Below are 16,840 nucleotides of genomic sequence, written 5' to 3' on the forward strand. Positions count from 1 at the left end.
TTTAGTTCTGGTCTACATGTGATTTTAGGTCCACTGCAATGTGGTTGACTCTTAACTGCCCTCTGAAATGGCCTGGCAAGCCACTCGGCACAAGGGCAATTAGGGGTGGGCAACAAACGCTGGCCTTGCCAGCAATGCCTACATCCCATGAATGAAAAAAAGTATTCCCCATAAACTGTTTCATTTTAATCCATCAGAGCTGATCCAAGCCATGCAAAAGAAACACCCATTGAGCTGCTCCACCCACACATCAAGCACAGAAACTGGGATGCTCTCTTTTGTAAGCCTTACTTTCCACCACGATAATTCAGTCAAGATACCACCCTACCCCAAAACTTGCACCCATTCTCTCATATCCCCCAGCTGGTGCTTCAAGAGAGGGCAGATAGCCATGAGAGTTTTTGAAATCAATGCGGGGAATTGGATAGCAAACAGGTTAGTGTATTTCAGTGTACGCTAAGTTATGCTTTTATCCTCTGTCAATGCAAGTGTGCAACTCGCGCAAAAACGAACTGCAATTGCTCAGTGTGAAAATTACTGTTGTCTATCTTACACCAAGTGAGGTGCGCATGATATTTTTTTTTTAGAAGTGATATACACCTATCAAGATCCTGTGAAATGTTTCCATTTTCTATTTCACACCAAGTGACAAGGTTGCAATGCATTTCTGTGCAATGGTCACACAGCAAAGGGTTCAAAGTAGGAGCAACTCCACTGTTTTGTGATATCTCGATATCTTTCATAACTAACTGCTGATTTGAAAGGAGATATAAGATAGGGTTTCAAGCCTACAAGGAATTACTTTGTTTTACAATACCCAAGGTTCAGGTGTCAGCAGTGAAGGGACAGTGTTCAAACAGCAGCAGTACACAAAGTAAAGACTGCAGTGATGTTACTTCCAAAAGAAAACACTGAAAGCGAATGCTCTAAGTTACAATACTAAAATCTTTGGAGCACCGCAGTCACCTCTACTTTATAATCCATAAGAGGGTGATAAAATATTTTTGAACAGGTACTGCAATGGGACACTACAGTTTATAATCAGCAGTGGACTTGCACATGATTCTTCTCTCATTGATGAAAGAAAAACACACAACCACTGATAGACAGTCCACTGTGAATCTAACATCGTGGCAAACCCAGATTTATCCCAACCATGGTATAAATTACTCCAGAAAAAAGGATTTGGATTTTTAATTTACTTCTTCCGTCTTGAGGAGAAACGACGGCCTCTGGCTGCCCTCCCGGATCTTGTTTTTGGGGTGTTGCGTTCCAGGTGGCTATAATCATCCTCAAGCTCAGCCTCCGCTTCCGCCTCAGCTTCCGCCTCTGCCTCTGCCTCTGCCTCCGCCTCAGCCTCTGCCTCCGCCTCAGCCTCTGCCTCTGCCTCCGCCTCCGCCTCTGCCTCCGCCTCTGCCTCTGCCTCCGCCTCCGCCTCAGCCTCAGCCTCCACCTCAGCCTCCGCCTCCGCCTCCGCCTCCGCCTCAGCCTCCGCCTCCGCCTCAGCCTCAGCCTCAGCCTCCGCCTCAGCCTCAGCCTCCGCCTCAGCCTCAGCCTCCGCCTCAGCCTCAGCCTCCGCCTCAGCCTCGTTATCTTCCCCTTTGACATTCACCTCCTCGCATTCCTTCTCTGCCAGGCAGCCATCAGCCAGAGGCTCCTCCTCACCATCCTCTGCTTCACTGGGCTCCTCAGCCTTGGTCAAGCTCAGGTCGCACTCTTCATTCCCATCTTGGTCATCTACTACCTCACTGCCAGCAATAGAACTCGCCTCACACTTATCAGGACCGGCCGTCTGCTCCGCCGCTTCCTTGAGGCTGCTCGGTGCCTCATCATTTGAGAGAGGGATGACAATTAGTTTGCAATCAAATTCCGTGGTGGGTGCACTGCCAGAGATCACTCCAGTTCCACCACTTGGGTTCTCGAGCTGAACACTTTGCGAATGGGAAGCACCATCTTCGTCCACATGGGGAACGGTACCATCACCCAACAGTGCAGGAGCCTGGGCCTCAGATATGGAATTCTCCTCCTCCATTTTGGGCTTGCTAGCAGTGGCTTCAGTAGATTTTTCATCAGTTTCCACCTGCTTCTGATCATCTGTTGAACCAAGGCTGCTCCCTGCGGAAGCAGCTGGTTCCTGAGCAGAGGCAGATAAATAATCTTGGGCTCTCTGTGCTTTGTAACGCTGTTTGAACAAAGAAAACACAAAAAAATGGGCAAAGGCACCAAAACATTGGGAGTCATCATGACAAAATATATACTTTCAGTCAAACCAATATTAGTTTTTGATACTGATTGGAGCATGTCACTAATTTATAAAAAGCACTGCTTTCCCTTCCAACGTTCCAGTTCTTTGCCCTTCCTTGGTCGAGTGTACGAGGAAGTGATCTGCTCCTTAGTCATGTGCTGCCTTGTAACTGATGTTACAAAGTTAGTGAGAATGTTACTTGCCAACTTCCCATTCCACTTTATGGGAACTATCCAGTTTCTGCTTAGCACCCAACCCAACATTACAATTCATTGCCTGAGAAGGAGCCCAAATACTACAAGCTCAGTAGTACAACTTGTTACATGATGAACTTCAATTATCAGTTGACACCCGCCCATCATAAGCAGCCAATACTTAGCTTCATTTATATATTATTTCGAAGGATTTCAAAGTGCCCCAGGGGTTCGCCTTATCCTATCTCTGTAACCTCCTTCCGACATATAACCCTCAGATATCTCTGCATCTGCATATAATCCTGGCATCTTGCACATTCTCCTAGTTTAATTACTCTGGCACTGATAGCCCTGCTTTCAGCTGCCTTGGTCCTAAACTGTGGAACTCCCCTCCTATCCCTCTCCAGCTTTCCAGCTCTCTCTCCTCAAGATGCACCTTAAAACATACTTCTTTGATCAAACTTATGGTCACATGTTGTAATCTCATGGAGCTCACAGTCAACTTTGTTTGATAACACTCCTGTCTTAACATGCTCTCAATGTGGTAACAGATCTCTTGCACTCAACCCCAACAAGTCCATCTGAAAACCACTGCCAATGAAAAATTTTTCCCTGACTACAATTATGTATTTTATTAACAAGACCAAACCACCTAGTTCGTTAATCATTCTGAAAACCTTACAGCTAAGAATATCTAGAATCATAGAACAACACATCACAGGAGGCAGCCATTTAGTCCATCGAATCTGTGCTGGCTCTTTTGAAGAGCAATCCAGTCAGTCCCACTCCTCCCTCTTTTATCCCATATCCCTGTGATTTTTTCTCCTTCAAGTATGTATTTCTATAATTGCCTTTAGAAAGCTATTACTTATTGAATCTTTAGCCACCACCACATCTGGCAGTGCATTCTGAATTCTAAACAAGGTTTTTCTTCATGTCACCTCTGGTTCTTTTGCCTATCACCTTAAAATGTGCACCCTTGTTAGTGACCCTTCAACAACTGGAAACAATTTTTCTGTATTCAATTTATATTAAACCCCTTATGATTTTTAACTCCTCTATCCACTATTTTCCAGCTTTGCTCCAGAAGTCAACTACTGGCCAAGGCTACATGATCATATCCCTCCATTCTAATTTGTGCCTATCAAAAGTCTGCCTCCTGCTACTTAGTATTTTAACCATGTGGCAGATGTGATGAGCATTCAAATATGACAGGGTGTTGATTTTATTTTATAAGGAACTCCATAAGGAACAGCCCTGAACTCTAATTCAGCTGGTGTAGCTGGTATTGTAAAAGCAGAGTGATTCATACTGAATATGTTGAAGCAAAAATTTCACCAACTGGGAACCAAAAAGTGTGCGTTGGTTGATTCTTCTATGATGTTGCTATCGCCCATTCTAGGACCTCACACAAAAAAAGCAGTTGCAAGCTGAGAAAAACATAAAATACATTTGGATCTATGTGGAATCTGTGCCCAGATACCAAGCATTAGCTATTTGTACAGGAACAGGTACACATTGACACTACTTAAGACTTGCAGCAATGCAACTTGTCTTTCTACAAAAGCAAAATATTGCAATTGCTGGAAATCTAAAATAAAAACAGAAAATGCTGGAAATACTCAGGAAGTCTGGCAGCATCTGTAGAGAGAGAAACTTCTGGTGAAAGATCACAGGCCTGAAATGTAACTTGGTTTCTCTCTCCATTGATGCTGCCTGACCTGTTGAGTATTTCCAGTATTTTCTATTTTTGTTCCTGTCCTCTTAGCTTGCTTCATAACTGAATCTTAAGAAGTCTACTTGCAACTGGCACATGTCTCAATCCCATCTATGAAAAGAGGCACCGCCAGTGATCCCAGCCCTAGAATACAATGGACCATCAGCAGGTGTGAAAGTACAGATTATCTAAACATCATCTGAACTATGGTCATAGTGATGCCATTTAAGCACCTTTGACCCAGCAAGATCAAGAGGTCAGAAAAGACTAAAGACCTTTTCTCTCTCAGATTCAAAAATTTAGATCAAATCCTATGAAAGCAAGCCAATAATGAAATGAAAAAATAAATATTAAAAAAAACATTATTCCCATTGACCTCAATGACATATGAAATTTAAAAACATATGGCATGCTGTAGAACTATACCATCAAAACACAAGTACACTTGAATTTTAATGAAATGGACTAGAAAAAGTGAAATATGAGGCTTTAAGGTTGGTAATCAACCCTAATTGAGTCTGGTAACATATTTACTTGAAAAATTCTATGAACAAGCCACATTTGTTTGACCTGTAAACACTGGGGATGGATCAAACGCATCATTACAAATCATCTATCGCTGCTTGGCTTAAAAGTGATGGGTGCACTTGCACGACAGGGACACAAACAAAAATCTGACTGTTTTCAAATCCTGAGTCTGCTCCACTTGTATTTTGTGGAGCCTTTCCTTAGTTTTGTGCTCAGGGCAGCATGCTTAGGGGTGGATGCAGCAAATCAGCCCTGAACTGAAATGTAAAATTGACAACATAACTTTTTGTTTAATAACTTTCTGTAGAACAATTAACATGTCAAGAGAGATAATGCTGTAATGTCAAGTTGAAAGGAGGAGAAATGTGAAACCACATGGATTGCAAGTAAAGAAAGTGGATATACGTTCTAGACACACAGACTTTGAAAGTACAAACTAGATGAGAATATTGAAATGAAAGATGAATCAACGTGAGACAGGTGACTATTAGGCTGCAACAATACTCCACAAATATCTCAAACATAGAACAAATCACACGAAACTCACAATGTAAAACAACATCAACACAAACAGTTCAATAAAAGATGAATGCATAACGGGTCACAGACTTGCTCCAATTTTCCCATCAAAAAGGTATCAATATCTCATCATTTTTGGCGGGGGGAATCTCTTCATAGTAAACACATCTAAGGGCTTGCTAAGGACAGGTGCAAAGCAGAACTAATCTGGTTTGCCTAAACAATGTACCTCAAACCCAAACTCAAAATCTACTTTGATGCAACTTAAAAAAAAACACTTTGCTCCCACAGCCTCTCTGAGCAACACCATTTCAGTCCCAAATCTGATAGCTGTCCTGTTGATTCAAGTCCATAAATGAGCTGAACTGAGATTGCTGGAAGTAAGTTAATGCCATCCCTTTCTAGCTTGTTTGGTACCTAAAGATACCCAATTCTGCTCATTTCCAGGATTACCAAGTTAATTGAGGGACGGAGTGTAGAAAGATTAAATCTAAACAAGTTTATGGTCATATTGACCTGTTAATGAGTAGAGGTACACTGAATAGGGCAAAACTTGAAACAGCATGGTACAAGTTTCCAGCAACGAATATGTGACTAACTTGACATCAAACAGCAGCAAAAGACAAAAAGATCAGGGCATTTTTGTTTAAATTGGAAAATTCTAGTTGCTTCCACAATAATCAAACTGCATTCAGTAGAAGAAGGGACTTTAAAGCAAGTCTGGGACAACACCAAACACCAGAAGTAGAAGAGAAAAACCAGAGTGAATGAGAAAGATGCAAAGAGATAGAGAGTGGTGGAGCAGGAGGGGAGTTGTGGGAGCAATGGAGAAGGTGGGGTGCAGAGAGGGGTAGGAGAGATGGGTAGCGAGGAGTGATAAGAGAGAGATAAGTAGGTAGAAAAGGAAAGGCAGGTATAAATGAAGGTTAAAGAGTGATGAAGAGGGGCAGGGTGAGAAGAGAAAGAGAATAAAAAAGGTACTGAGGAGAAAAGGAGAGAATGAAACACAGGCCACATCATGGAACAACCATCTAACCTGAAGGTTCTGAAAATGCATCAGTGACTTGCAGTGGGTAAATCTGGCAGTGGACTCAGAATGGTAGAATTTGTGACACAGCTTGCAGAGGAAACCGGTCACAGGAACCACAAATTCCTGGCCTGTGGAGGGGAGGGGAACCAAGACGATCACTATGTTACATTGAATGTGCCCTTGTCATTAAAACACACAAAACAAATCAGAAGTAAAAAAAAGGAAATGCATACAAGAATTTTGTTTTAAACAAAAAAGTCAGCTGTATAAGAGTTAACAGAAACTTGGCTCTCAGCCTCAGTCGTCCTGATTAGCTTTTTAAGATTGATGGCTATGTGCAAAAAGCAGAAATCACCTTTCAGGATTCAGAGATATGGAGGTGCATTAGTGAGAGGAAAGCTTCGCGATGATACCATAATGAAAAGCCACAGCAATGAATCTGGATACAAATAGCTATGCTACAAGATAGTTTTAGACACTTTACAGGGCCAGTTTATCTGCACTATGCAGATACAAACTAAGTACTTAACAGTTTTCAAGTTTGAGATCTAATGTTGTGTATGAAATGGTTCTAGGTAAGATAGATACTCCAATTTTGGAAAAGAGAAAAGCCTCACTCAAGCTTGCTTCCAAAGGTCCTGTTGTGCAGTCTGTGAACTCAAGAGCTACGGGTCCAGCAGTGATGGCTAAACTAAAACCATTATTTTCAGTGATCAACTCTCCAATACAAAACAATTAGTCTTTTCTTTGAAATAGTACTCAAATAAATTTGGGGTCCTGAAGATAATTAGCTTATGAGTCATAGAGGTTTACAGCCCAGAAAAAGGCCCTTCAGCTTATCGAGTCTGCGCCAGTCAAACAAGTACCTAACTATTCTAATCCCATTTTCCAGCACTATGAAGGACGTGCAAAGGCAAAAGAAAATGAAGCTTTGATATCATGCCTAAAAGGGTTAAGGCTAGGTTGTATTAACTTGCTGTGTTTGCTTGAGTTTATAAGATTGAAGGATGATCCAATCCACGTGTTTAAAACATTTAAAGAATTTGACAGGTTAGTTGCAGCGAGACTATTTACTCTGGTGGAGGAATCCAGCACAGGTAGTCTGTCTTACAATTAATACTAGGTCATTTAGGAGTGAAATTAGGAAACACTTTTTCACACAAAAGGTGGTGAAAATCTGAAACATGCATCCCCCTGAAGGCTGTGTATGCTGAGGGTCAATTTGAATTTTCAAGGCGAGTATGATAGGTTTTTGTTAGATATGGGGAATCAAGAGATATGGACCAAAGCTGGAGAATAGAGCTGAGGTTCAGATCTGTAATTATGTAATTAAATGGTGGTGGAACAGGCTCAATGGCCCTGTTCCTAAGGGTTGATGGTTCCAGGAAAATCTCACCAAGTGCAACGTACTGGAGGATGGTAAAGACTGAAATGGGTGACGCAATGGCAGTGTGCACTTTATGCTGTACAACCAGACACTTGTGCAGGTGTTAAGGGCTGGCTAGTCCTGGATCTACTTCAGATCAGAGCAAAGCTGTAATCCTATTGAGATGAATACAGGTGTTGCAGAACGTAGGCATCTCCACCCAGCAATGTCACACAAGTCTAGGCTGGGAAATTAAAAATTAAAAGCTTTTTAAAAAGGGAATTTTAATTTTTTTTAAGAACAGGAATGTAGATAAGGGGAGTGAATACGTAGCTTAAGCAGCATGCTGCTATATTTTCCTTCCCCTTTTAAGAAATCAGACTATTCCCACTCTGCACACAGATAGCATGAGGTAATCACAGATCAATTATCAAACTAGACATAGAGTTTCTTTCTGTTTATATTAACCTGACAATTCTCCCCTTCCTCCACAACATTAGTGTCTGTATATCACCAATCCATCATTCTGCTCGGAGGAAACTAATGAATTGCTACCTGCAATGAACAAATCTGAGGGCAGTTGTATTATGGACTAAGTCCAACCCATTTTGCTTAGCAGATTTGTCATCAAGTTTGTTGTTTTAAAAGAAAAAATTGAGGGTGCCGGAATTAGAATGAACACTGATCATTTTAAACCACCAATGTTAACCACAGCGCACAACAGTCTCCCTAGGAACAAGCATCTTAGCAAAGTGAGAAACATACAAAAAAGCATCAATATCCCAATTCCCTTGGCAACAAACAATGGGAGAAGTTTAAGGGAAACTCCCAGACAAGATAATCCCTGGCTTTTCTGTACTACCAATAATTCTCCTTAAACCTCCTCCAACAGATGAAGAGCTCATGGGCTTCTTTGTCACCATGGCCACCAAAGGTCGAACCAACCAGTGGCCTCCTTCACATCGTTCCCTCCCACACCAAGGTAACCTTCCCCAATCCTTGTTCTTTCTCTAGTTTTTTTTTTTTTACATTAATTCATGGGGTGTGGGCACCACTGCCAAGGCCAGCATTTATTGGCCATCCTCAACTAACCTTTAGAAAGTAGTGGTGAGCAAGCTTCTTGAACTGTTGCAGTCCTTTTGGTGAAGGCATTCCTGCAGTGGTATGCTTGTCATGGTTTGGTATACTGATAGGTCTGCAAGGCCATTTTGTTATTGGGTCATCATTACAGAAACTAACATTTTATTCTGGGTATTTTTAAAAATTAATTCAATTTAAATTCCCCAGCTGCCATGGCGGGATTGAAGCTCATTTCTCTGACTCGTTAACCCAGGCATCCAGATTACTCGTCTAGTAACATAACCCCTTATGCTACCTTAGGCCTGCATTTAGTTTCCCTCCCATCTCCGTTCAGGTCCTCTCCTTAACCAAAAGATCCAGCTGCTCCCTCAACCCTATTCCTACTAAACTGCTGAAAACCCAATTTTCCTTCCTGGCCTCCATGCAATTGATACTGGAACCGCTCCCCCAACACCCCCACCCCCAGTCGCAGGCCTTAGTGCCCTATTTGACTCTGGGCTGAGCTTTGGATTCTATATTGTCTCCATTGCTAAGACCACTCACCTCCATCTCCGTAACATTGCCTGTCTCCACCCCCCTTCTCAGCCCATCTCCTACTGAAACCCTCACTCATACCTTTGTTACCTCCAAGCCTGCCTGTTCTAATGCTCTCCTGACCAGCCTCCCAACTTGCTCGCTCCATAAACAGGGACTCAGCCAAAACTTTCCAGCCACATCATAGCCTGAACCATGCCATAAAGCCTTACCCCTGGGCTTTCTGATCTATGTTAGCTCTAAATTCACCAATGCCTTCTTCAGCCCTACAACCCTTTGAGAATTTTGCACCCCTCAAACTCTGGCCTCTTATGAAGCCCCCACAAGTGGCCGTGCTTTCAGCTGTCTTGGCCCTGAGCTCTGGAATTCCCTCCCTAGACCGTTTTGATTTTCTCTCCTCTTTTAAGACCCTCCTTAAAATCTACATCTCTAACCAAGCTTCTTAAACAACTGTCCTAATATTTCCTTTGGCTTGGTGTCAATCTTTGTCTGCTTAAGTTTCTGTGAAGTGCGTTGGGACATTAGAGGCACTATGTAAATGCAAATGGATGTTATGAAGTCAATCCTGATCTAATTAAACATCACATGAAATCATAGGCTGACAGAGTAAAGTATCCATTAAATTCTATAACATGTTACTTAGGCAAACTTAGTAGATTTTAATGGAGAGAAGCATCAAGTGAAATACATTAGCTTACTTCTTTAGTACTCACCATACACAGCTTCTGCATCATATGGCTCCTTCTCAAACTCTGACAGCAAAGCCTAAATGTACAAAGCGTATGTTTACTTTTTCCTCCCCTTTCTAAGATGCACATTTTATTCAAGAGGTTATAAAATTCCATGACATTTCAGGGAAGCCAAGCAAATTAACGAAATCCACAGTCAAAAACAGCTATTCTTTCTGTCAAGCTCATTCCATCCAGAGTCCATTTAAGGATCTTCCATTATGGATATGTCCCTCTTCTTCAATCTGTTGATCCTCTAATTTAAGGGCCAGTGAGCTCCTTCTCTTACCTCTCCTAAAAAAAGGTTAGTGATCCCTCTATTATCCACCTTCTCCTATCAATCCATTACCAGTTTACAAGGCATCAGTTAGCCCCAAATAAACTGCCTTTTCCATAGTGCCTATTCTACATGTCCACCATCCTTTGGGTATGTTTTTTCTAATTTCTAACCTTGCGCAAGGGTTGTAAATTTTGTGCTTGAGCTCTTTGTCCCAAAATCACTACCAAAATTGAATGGTTATATCTTTCATTATTTTAAAGGCTTGAATGATATATCTGCTCTTCCTTTCTTTCCCCCAGAATAAGCTTTAAATTGGATTATCAGACATTTCCCACCTCTGAGCTTACTGATCCATTTTGGCTTCTAGTCTAGCAAAGATTTTAGGATTCTCATTATTTTCAAATCCTTCCGATGACCCCACCCATTCCAATCTCTAACCTCCTCCAACTCTACAACATCTCTGTGTTCTTCCAATCCTGGCCTCTTGCGCACCCCCAATTTCCTTCACTCCACCACTAGCAGCTGTGCCTTCAGCTGCCTAGGCCCTAAACTCTGGAATTCCCTCCCCAATTCTCCCCACCTCTCTGTCGTCTAAGACAGTCCTTAAAATCTAGTTCTTGATCAAGCATTTTGTGACCTATCCTAGTACCTATTTCCGTGACTTGGTGTCAAATTCTGTTTGATAACACTCTTGAAACGTCTTTGGATGTTTACCAAATTAAAAGCACTATATAAATGCATATTGTTGTTGTAGTAGTTGTAAAAGGAATCATTGGAATTGCACTTTTGCAACATCACAGTTAAAACAGTATGAAGAACCAATTACATCAAGGGAGTATACTGCCAAATCCCGCAATAGTTATTACACAATGGTTAAAAATAAAACTGAATATTATTTGTCGCCTCTAATAAAATCACATAGCAAATGAGGTTATTTAGATTAGATGTGTGTGAATACAGGGAAATACAAACCATTCTAACAGTATATTGACAAACCTGCTGAGAATCCCTATCACTTAAACAATCAGAAACGCTGTCATCATCCTCCTCAGTCATCCCTTCTTCATCATCTTCATCAAAGCAACCAACTGCATCAACAGTGATCAGATCCTCTGGATCATCTTGTCCAGCCTGGTCTTTGTCCTGGGAGCTACGCTGCAGCTTAACCTGAAAACAAAATTAAATTCACTGATGTGTAATTAATACACAGGTTAGTGATGGCAGCAAGTTCATGCTGCATAAATATTTGGATTGTGTGTCAAATATTATCCACAGACACTTTACATAAATATCTTGCATCTGCATCCATTTCCATCCAACACTTTTCTCCCATTATAAATTTCTCGGTCTACAGTTGTGATAGAAACTGCCACAGTAAAGTACTTGCCAAACTGATATTACACCCTTCCACAAGTGCAGCAGTACCATCTGAGCTCATCTGATTTTATTGTTTGAATTGTATTCCTCCAACGCAGGAGGTAAGGTGGATATTGCAGGTAAGATTGCATTTATGCCCATCTCTAGTTGCTGGGAAAGTGGTACTAGGGATTCTTCTTGAACTGTTGCAGCCTTTGTGATGATTTTTCCCAGGTAGGGAATTCCAGGATTCTGACCCAGTGGCAACGAAAGAATGAAGATCTTCCAACATTGCTGTTTTTATTCTTCTTGGTGGCAGAGGTCAGGGGAGGTATGTGCTGTCAAAGCAAACTTGGCTGGCAAGTTGCTGCAGTGAACCCTGTAGAACATACATCCTGCAGCCTCAGTGCTCTGGTGGTGGAGGGTGGATGTTGAATCAAATCCAATAAGCTGGTCTGGTTTGAGACTGAATAGTGAATTAGTCATCTCTGATTCATAGAATATCAGACGTTATTTAGCCAATCTAATCTAATTGGGTCATTTGGTGCAAATGATTGAGTGGCACAGGTGGCCACCCAAGCCCATACAGTGTACCCTATCTGGAGAGAGAATTATTGCAAGGAGTGAACAAGATAAGGACAGGGGATAAAAAAATCGTAAGCCCAACAAATCTGAAAAAATGTTCATATGTGTCAGAAGTGTAGCTGATACAAAACATGGAGCTGTCAGTAAAATCAACTGAGAATAGACAGATTCATGGAAACAGGCCTGCAAAAGATTATGGAAAATTTGGCTGTCCAAGAATTCAAGAGTGGAATACACTGTCGAAAGAAAAGTAACCTTAAACTTCCTCTCTCCACAGATGCTGCCCGACTTGCTGTGCATTCCTGTATTTTCTCATTTAATTTCAGATTACCAGAGATTTAGACACAATGATGAGAATTTTTTAATAGGAGTTGGGAGATCAGGAGCCAATACAGATGCAGTGAGCACAGGAGCAATGAGTAAGTGGGACTTGGTGCAAGGTAGGATACAGGCAGTGAGTTTTAAATGAACTGAAATTTACAGAGTACAAAATGGGAGTGCAGCCAGGGCACAGATTTCTTTTTCCAAATAGTCCATCAATAGGACAGCTTTTCACTGCCCTGATTGACAATTCCGTTCTGCACTCCAAATTGCTAATCAGTGACTTCTATGGACATGTTTGTAATGGAGATACTTCAGGGCCCCATTGAATAGTCAAACTGAAGATGACAAAGGTGCAGGTGAGGGCTTTGACAGCAGACAGGGTGAGGTGGGGCAGGTGGACAATGTTAAGGAGGCAGCATGTGTGATCGAGAGGATATGGGATTGTAAACTGGATTAAATAGGCTGCCACAGTTCTAAACAGTCTGGTTAAATATGAGACAGTGATCAAGGGGGGAGTATCATAATACTTGTGGAACCCCATCCCACATTTTTGAATGATGTCACCAAGAAACAGCATGTAAATGAGGAAGAGGAGATGACAAAGTACAAATTCTTGGGAAAATCAAGAAGTAAAGGAGTGGAACAGGAAGAGAAGACACTGTTGGAGATACTCTCATAATATTGAATCCAGTTTTGTCTTTGCACATGATAAAGAATATTGCCACTTGAGGACTTGCAGAAGATAACAACTAAATAATACCTAGCCTCAGGACTCCATGAGTTGGGGTCATCCACTTCAGAAAAGCACAGGCTTAGAGGATTATAATTTTTAATACCAAAATTATATAAGAGTTTGCATTTAGTCAAGTGGGAGAGATGGATAAAGATAATGGGAGAAGAGGCAATGCGTAAAAAATTGGTGCACAAAGCATGTGTTAGATGGCAAGAAGTATTTTTCAGTCAGTGACCGCACAAACCTTGCAGAACCCAGTTTGAAAATGGCTCTGTAATGTTTCAGATAAAAACACTGTGCACCCCCAGTAAACTAAAGCATTTGAAATTTAGATAGTATGTGGACAAAGGGCAGATTCAGCTTCATGTGCTCCTGCTCAAAAAGGCTTGAATGACTTGTTAATATAGTGTTTAATTAGTATTTTTTAGGACACACATTTCAGTATCCATGGAAGCTGGTATTTTAAGCTGCATATCAAAAAACATGTAACAAGTTTTAACAGAGCCTCTACAGCTACTGAACAAATTAAATTAGGGCCATAATTCCTCTGATTAGATACAAAGAACAAGGAGAGTGCTTACAAGTAGACAAACCTTTGCGGTGTGGTAAAAATTATTTGAGAAATAATACACTTGCAGGTTTTCCAGTAAGGTGACCATAGGTGCTCCAGGGCCCAGGAAGCAGTATGCCTGCCTCTGAAACAGGTGGTGGGCAGGCTCAATCCCTCATCACTCAGTAACCAAATTATTCCCAACTTAAGTCACCGGTGAAGTACTCACTACTGGAGATTGCATCCCCGAGATGAAACAATGCAGATAATTAAGTCTGCTCACTCCAAACACATCAAGCGATCTGGACAGTTACAACCAGAAATAACTGTGACCCAGGCGGAAGGAAGAGTGGAGTACAGAAAGCTCGCATTAGTTTGGATGAAGAAGGTTTTCAGGGCATTCAACCTCTTTTAGAATTCAGCCCTACCATCTTCCCATTACAGCCTAAGTATCAGTTGAAAGGGCTTCAGTTAATGCCATATTCAAAGGATATACTCCTTCAATAGCACACTAGAATGTCGGCCAACTGATGTGGAGCTCAAACCCACAACCTTCTGAAATTAAGGCTAAAATAGGATTGGAGTGTCAAGTTGCAGCCCTAAATAACATGTCCAGTTAGAGAAAAAAAATCATAATGACATGTGTTGTATTTAAATTGACGTTTCAAACTGTTTAAGTGTCAACACTGTTTGGCTGAGTTAAAAGGGCACATATAGAATGCATCCCAAAACATTAAAGGAAATGCACTCACTGTCCAACTCATCTCTGCTCAGATACATCATGTGTAGCAGTCTAGACATCACAAAATAGGACAGTTCCATTGGCTTCCGATCAATTTTAAAATTCTCATACTTATGTTCAAAACCCTCTATGGCCTCACCCCTCACAATCCCTGTAACTTCCTCCAGCACTGCAAAACTTCAAACTCTTTGCGCACCTCGAGTTCAGGCCTCAGACATGTCCTGATTTCCATTGCTCCACCTTTGATGCTTGTACCAAGGGTCTAAGATCTGGAGTTCTCTCCCTAAGCCCCTCAGTCCTTCTCTACTCCTTTAACATGCTTTTGCTTTATTCTATTATTTCCTTATGTAGCTCATTGTCAAATTTCATTTGATAATGTTCCTGTGCAGCGCCTTGAATGTTTTAATCTATTCAAAGCATATAAATGCAAGATGTTGTTGTGGACTGTAATCTGCCTGTTCTCTCAAGCATCAGAATAGCCATTCAAAAACAAGGTGTAAGCATTTTTTAAAAATATTTTTAATTTCCCCTGTATTCCACTATGGAAACAAGTGAAAAGCCTAGTAAAAGCTTAGTGTACCTCTTCCACTTTCTGCTTGTGCTCTGGCGACTTCATGTGCTCCACAAACTTGCGGGGGGTTTTGAAGTGTCGGCTGCAGACAGTGCAGAAAGGCCGCAGCGAGTACTTAGCAAGCTGGTGAGAAACAGAGAACATAAATGACACAGCTACAGCAAGGGGTGGGATTGGGCCAGCAATCTCCCTCAAAAAAAGGACCAGTTGAACCTAGTCCATAGTACAGTGTGGGACTTTGAAACGGCTGCATCTTTCCCAGGTACTGTGTGACTCATGCACAGCCTGTCAGGCCAGGGCTGCACTTACCTCTTCTGCTAGGAAGAGCAAAGATGACAGGCTACCTCAATGTAATGCTGATGGTACTGGGCAAGGAGCACAGAGATACTGAGCTCAAATCTCTCCATGACAAATTGCAAAATTGAAAGCAAGGTTATTTTTCTGGTGTTGACCCACAATAGCAGCCGATTCTTCTGCATCAGTTGGGTTTTGTGATATTGAGAACCCAATGACAACTTTGGCATGGTTCATTGGAATCACTCAAGGGAGCCCACTAACCCTACCTGGTGAGGCCTATACATGACTCCAGTGCTACGTGACATGCTTCACTTGCCCACATTGCATGGTTCACTCCTCTCTGAAGTTATTTAGTAGGCTGCTCAGTTGTAAAAGCCAATTGTTCCAAAAGGCCCACCACCATTCAAGGCAATAAATCTGTACTACCCTGAGATAATAATTGAGCTAGCTGGTTGGGGTATGAGTGCCAGCAACAAAAGGAACAGCACCAGTATTAAATACGATTTAACAGCCTTATTATTTTTGGTCTGCCTTTCAAAAGAAAGAAACTTTCTATCAAGCGCTTTTCTATTTTTTCTCTATAATGACAATTTTCGATCTCTACATAGAATGATACAGTACAGAAAGTGGCCATTCAGCCCATTGTGCGGGTGCTGGTTCTTTGTAAGAGTTATCCAAATAGTTCCCCACATCCCACTTTTCCCACTGTGCTGCAAATTTTTATTTTTCAACATTTATCCAATTCCCTTTTGAAAGTTACCACTGAATCCGCTTTCAGGCAATGCTACAGATCTCCTGAAATGATCAAAATGCTTTTTTTAAAAAGGGAGCTGTATTTAAATAAATTGAATATTCATCTCATATTCTAAAGAGCATATTTAATTTAAAAAAAAAACAAACACTGATGCACACAATCCCTAAAATCAACTTGCTACTTGGGAGTCTCAAAGACACAACTTTTGAGGGCAACCACCAAAACAATTTTACAACAAAAACAAAAATTGCTGGAAAAACTCAGCAGGTCTGACAGCATCTGTGGAGAGGAAGACAGAGTTAACGTTTCGAGTCTGTATGACTTTGATGAAGAGTCACACGGACTCGAAACGTTAACTCTGTCTTCCTCTCCATGAGCTGTCAGACCTGCTGAGTTTTTCCAGCAATTTTCGTTTTTGTTTCTGTTTCAGATTTCCAGCATCTGCAATTTTTTGCTTAAAACAATTTTACACTATGCATATATTGCCTTTAAACTAACAAAATGTCCCCCCCGCCACCCCCCAGAGTTGGGAACCACGTAAAGGGGAATCTGGAGGGGTGGCCAAAAGTGACGTTGAAGAGAGAGATTTCAAGGCGAAATAAAAGCAAAACACTGCGGATACTTGAAATCTGACATAAAAACACAAAGAGCTGGAAATACTCAGTTGATCTGGCAGTATCTGTGGAGAGGGTAACAGAGTTTCTGTT

The 16,840-nt window shown here is 41.5% G+C and overlaps 1 protein-coding gene across 1 annotated transcript in view; it reads right to left on the reverse strand.

Moving 5' to 3' along the window:
* Positions 1-1,198: 1,198 nt before the first annotated feature.
* ciz1a (cdkn1a interacting zinc finger protein 1a) overlaps positions 1,199-16,840 on the reverse strand; it is a 61,329-nt gene continuing 45,687 nt past the window's right edge. Inside the window, exons 11-15 of the mRNA XM_041194463.1 lie at positions 15,092-15,205; positions 11,218-11,388; positions 9,927-9,978; positions 6,240-6,361; positions 1,199-2,182 (exon numbers count right to left, since the gene is read on the reverse strand). Coding sequence (XP_041050397.1) covers positions 1,199-2,182; positions 6,240-6,361; positions 9,927-9,978; positions 11,218-11,388; positions 15,092-15,205 — 1,443 coding nt within the window. The remainder of the gene's footprint in view (positions 2,183-6,239; positions 6,362-9,926; positions 9,979-11,217; positions 11,389-15,091; positions 15,206-16,840) is intronic.

The sequence above is a fragment of the Carcharodon carcharias genome, chromosome 8 (genome assembly GCF_017639515.1).
Source record: "Carcharodon carcharias isolate sCarCar2 chromosome 8, sCarCar2.pri, whole genome shotgun sequence".
Lineage (NCBI taxonomy): Eukaryota > Metazoa > Chordata > Chondrichthyes > Lamniformes > Lamnidae > Carcharodon > Carcharodon carcharias.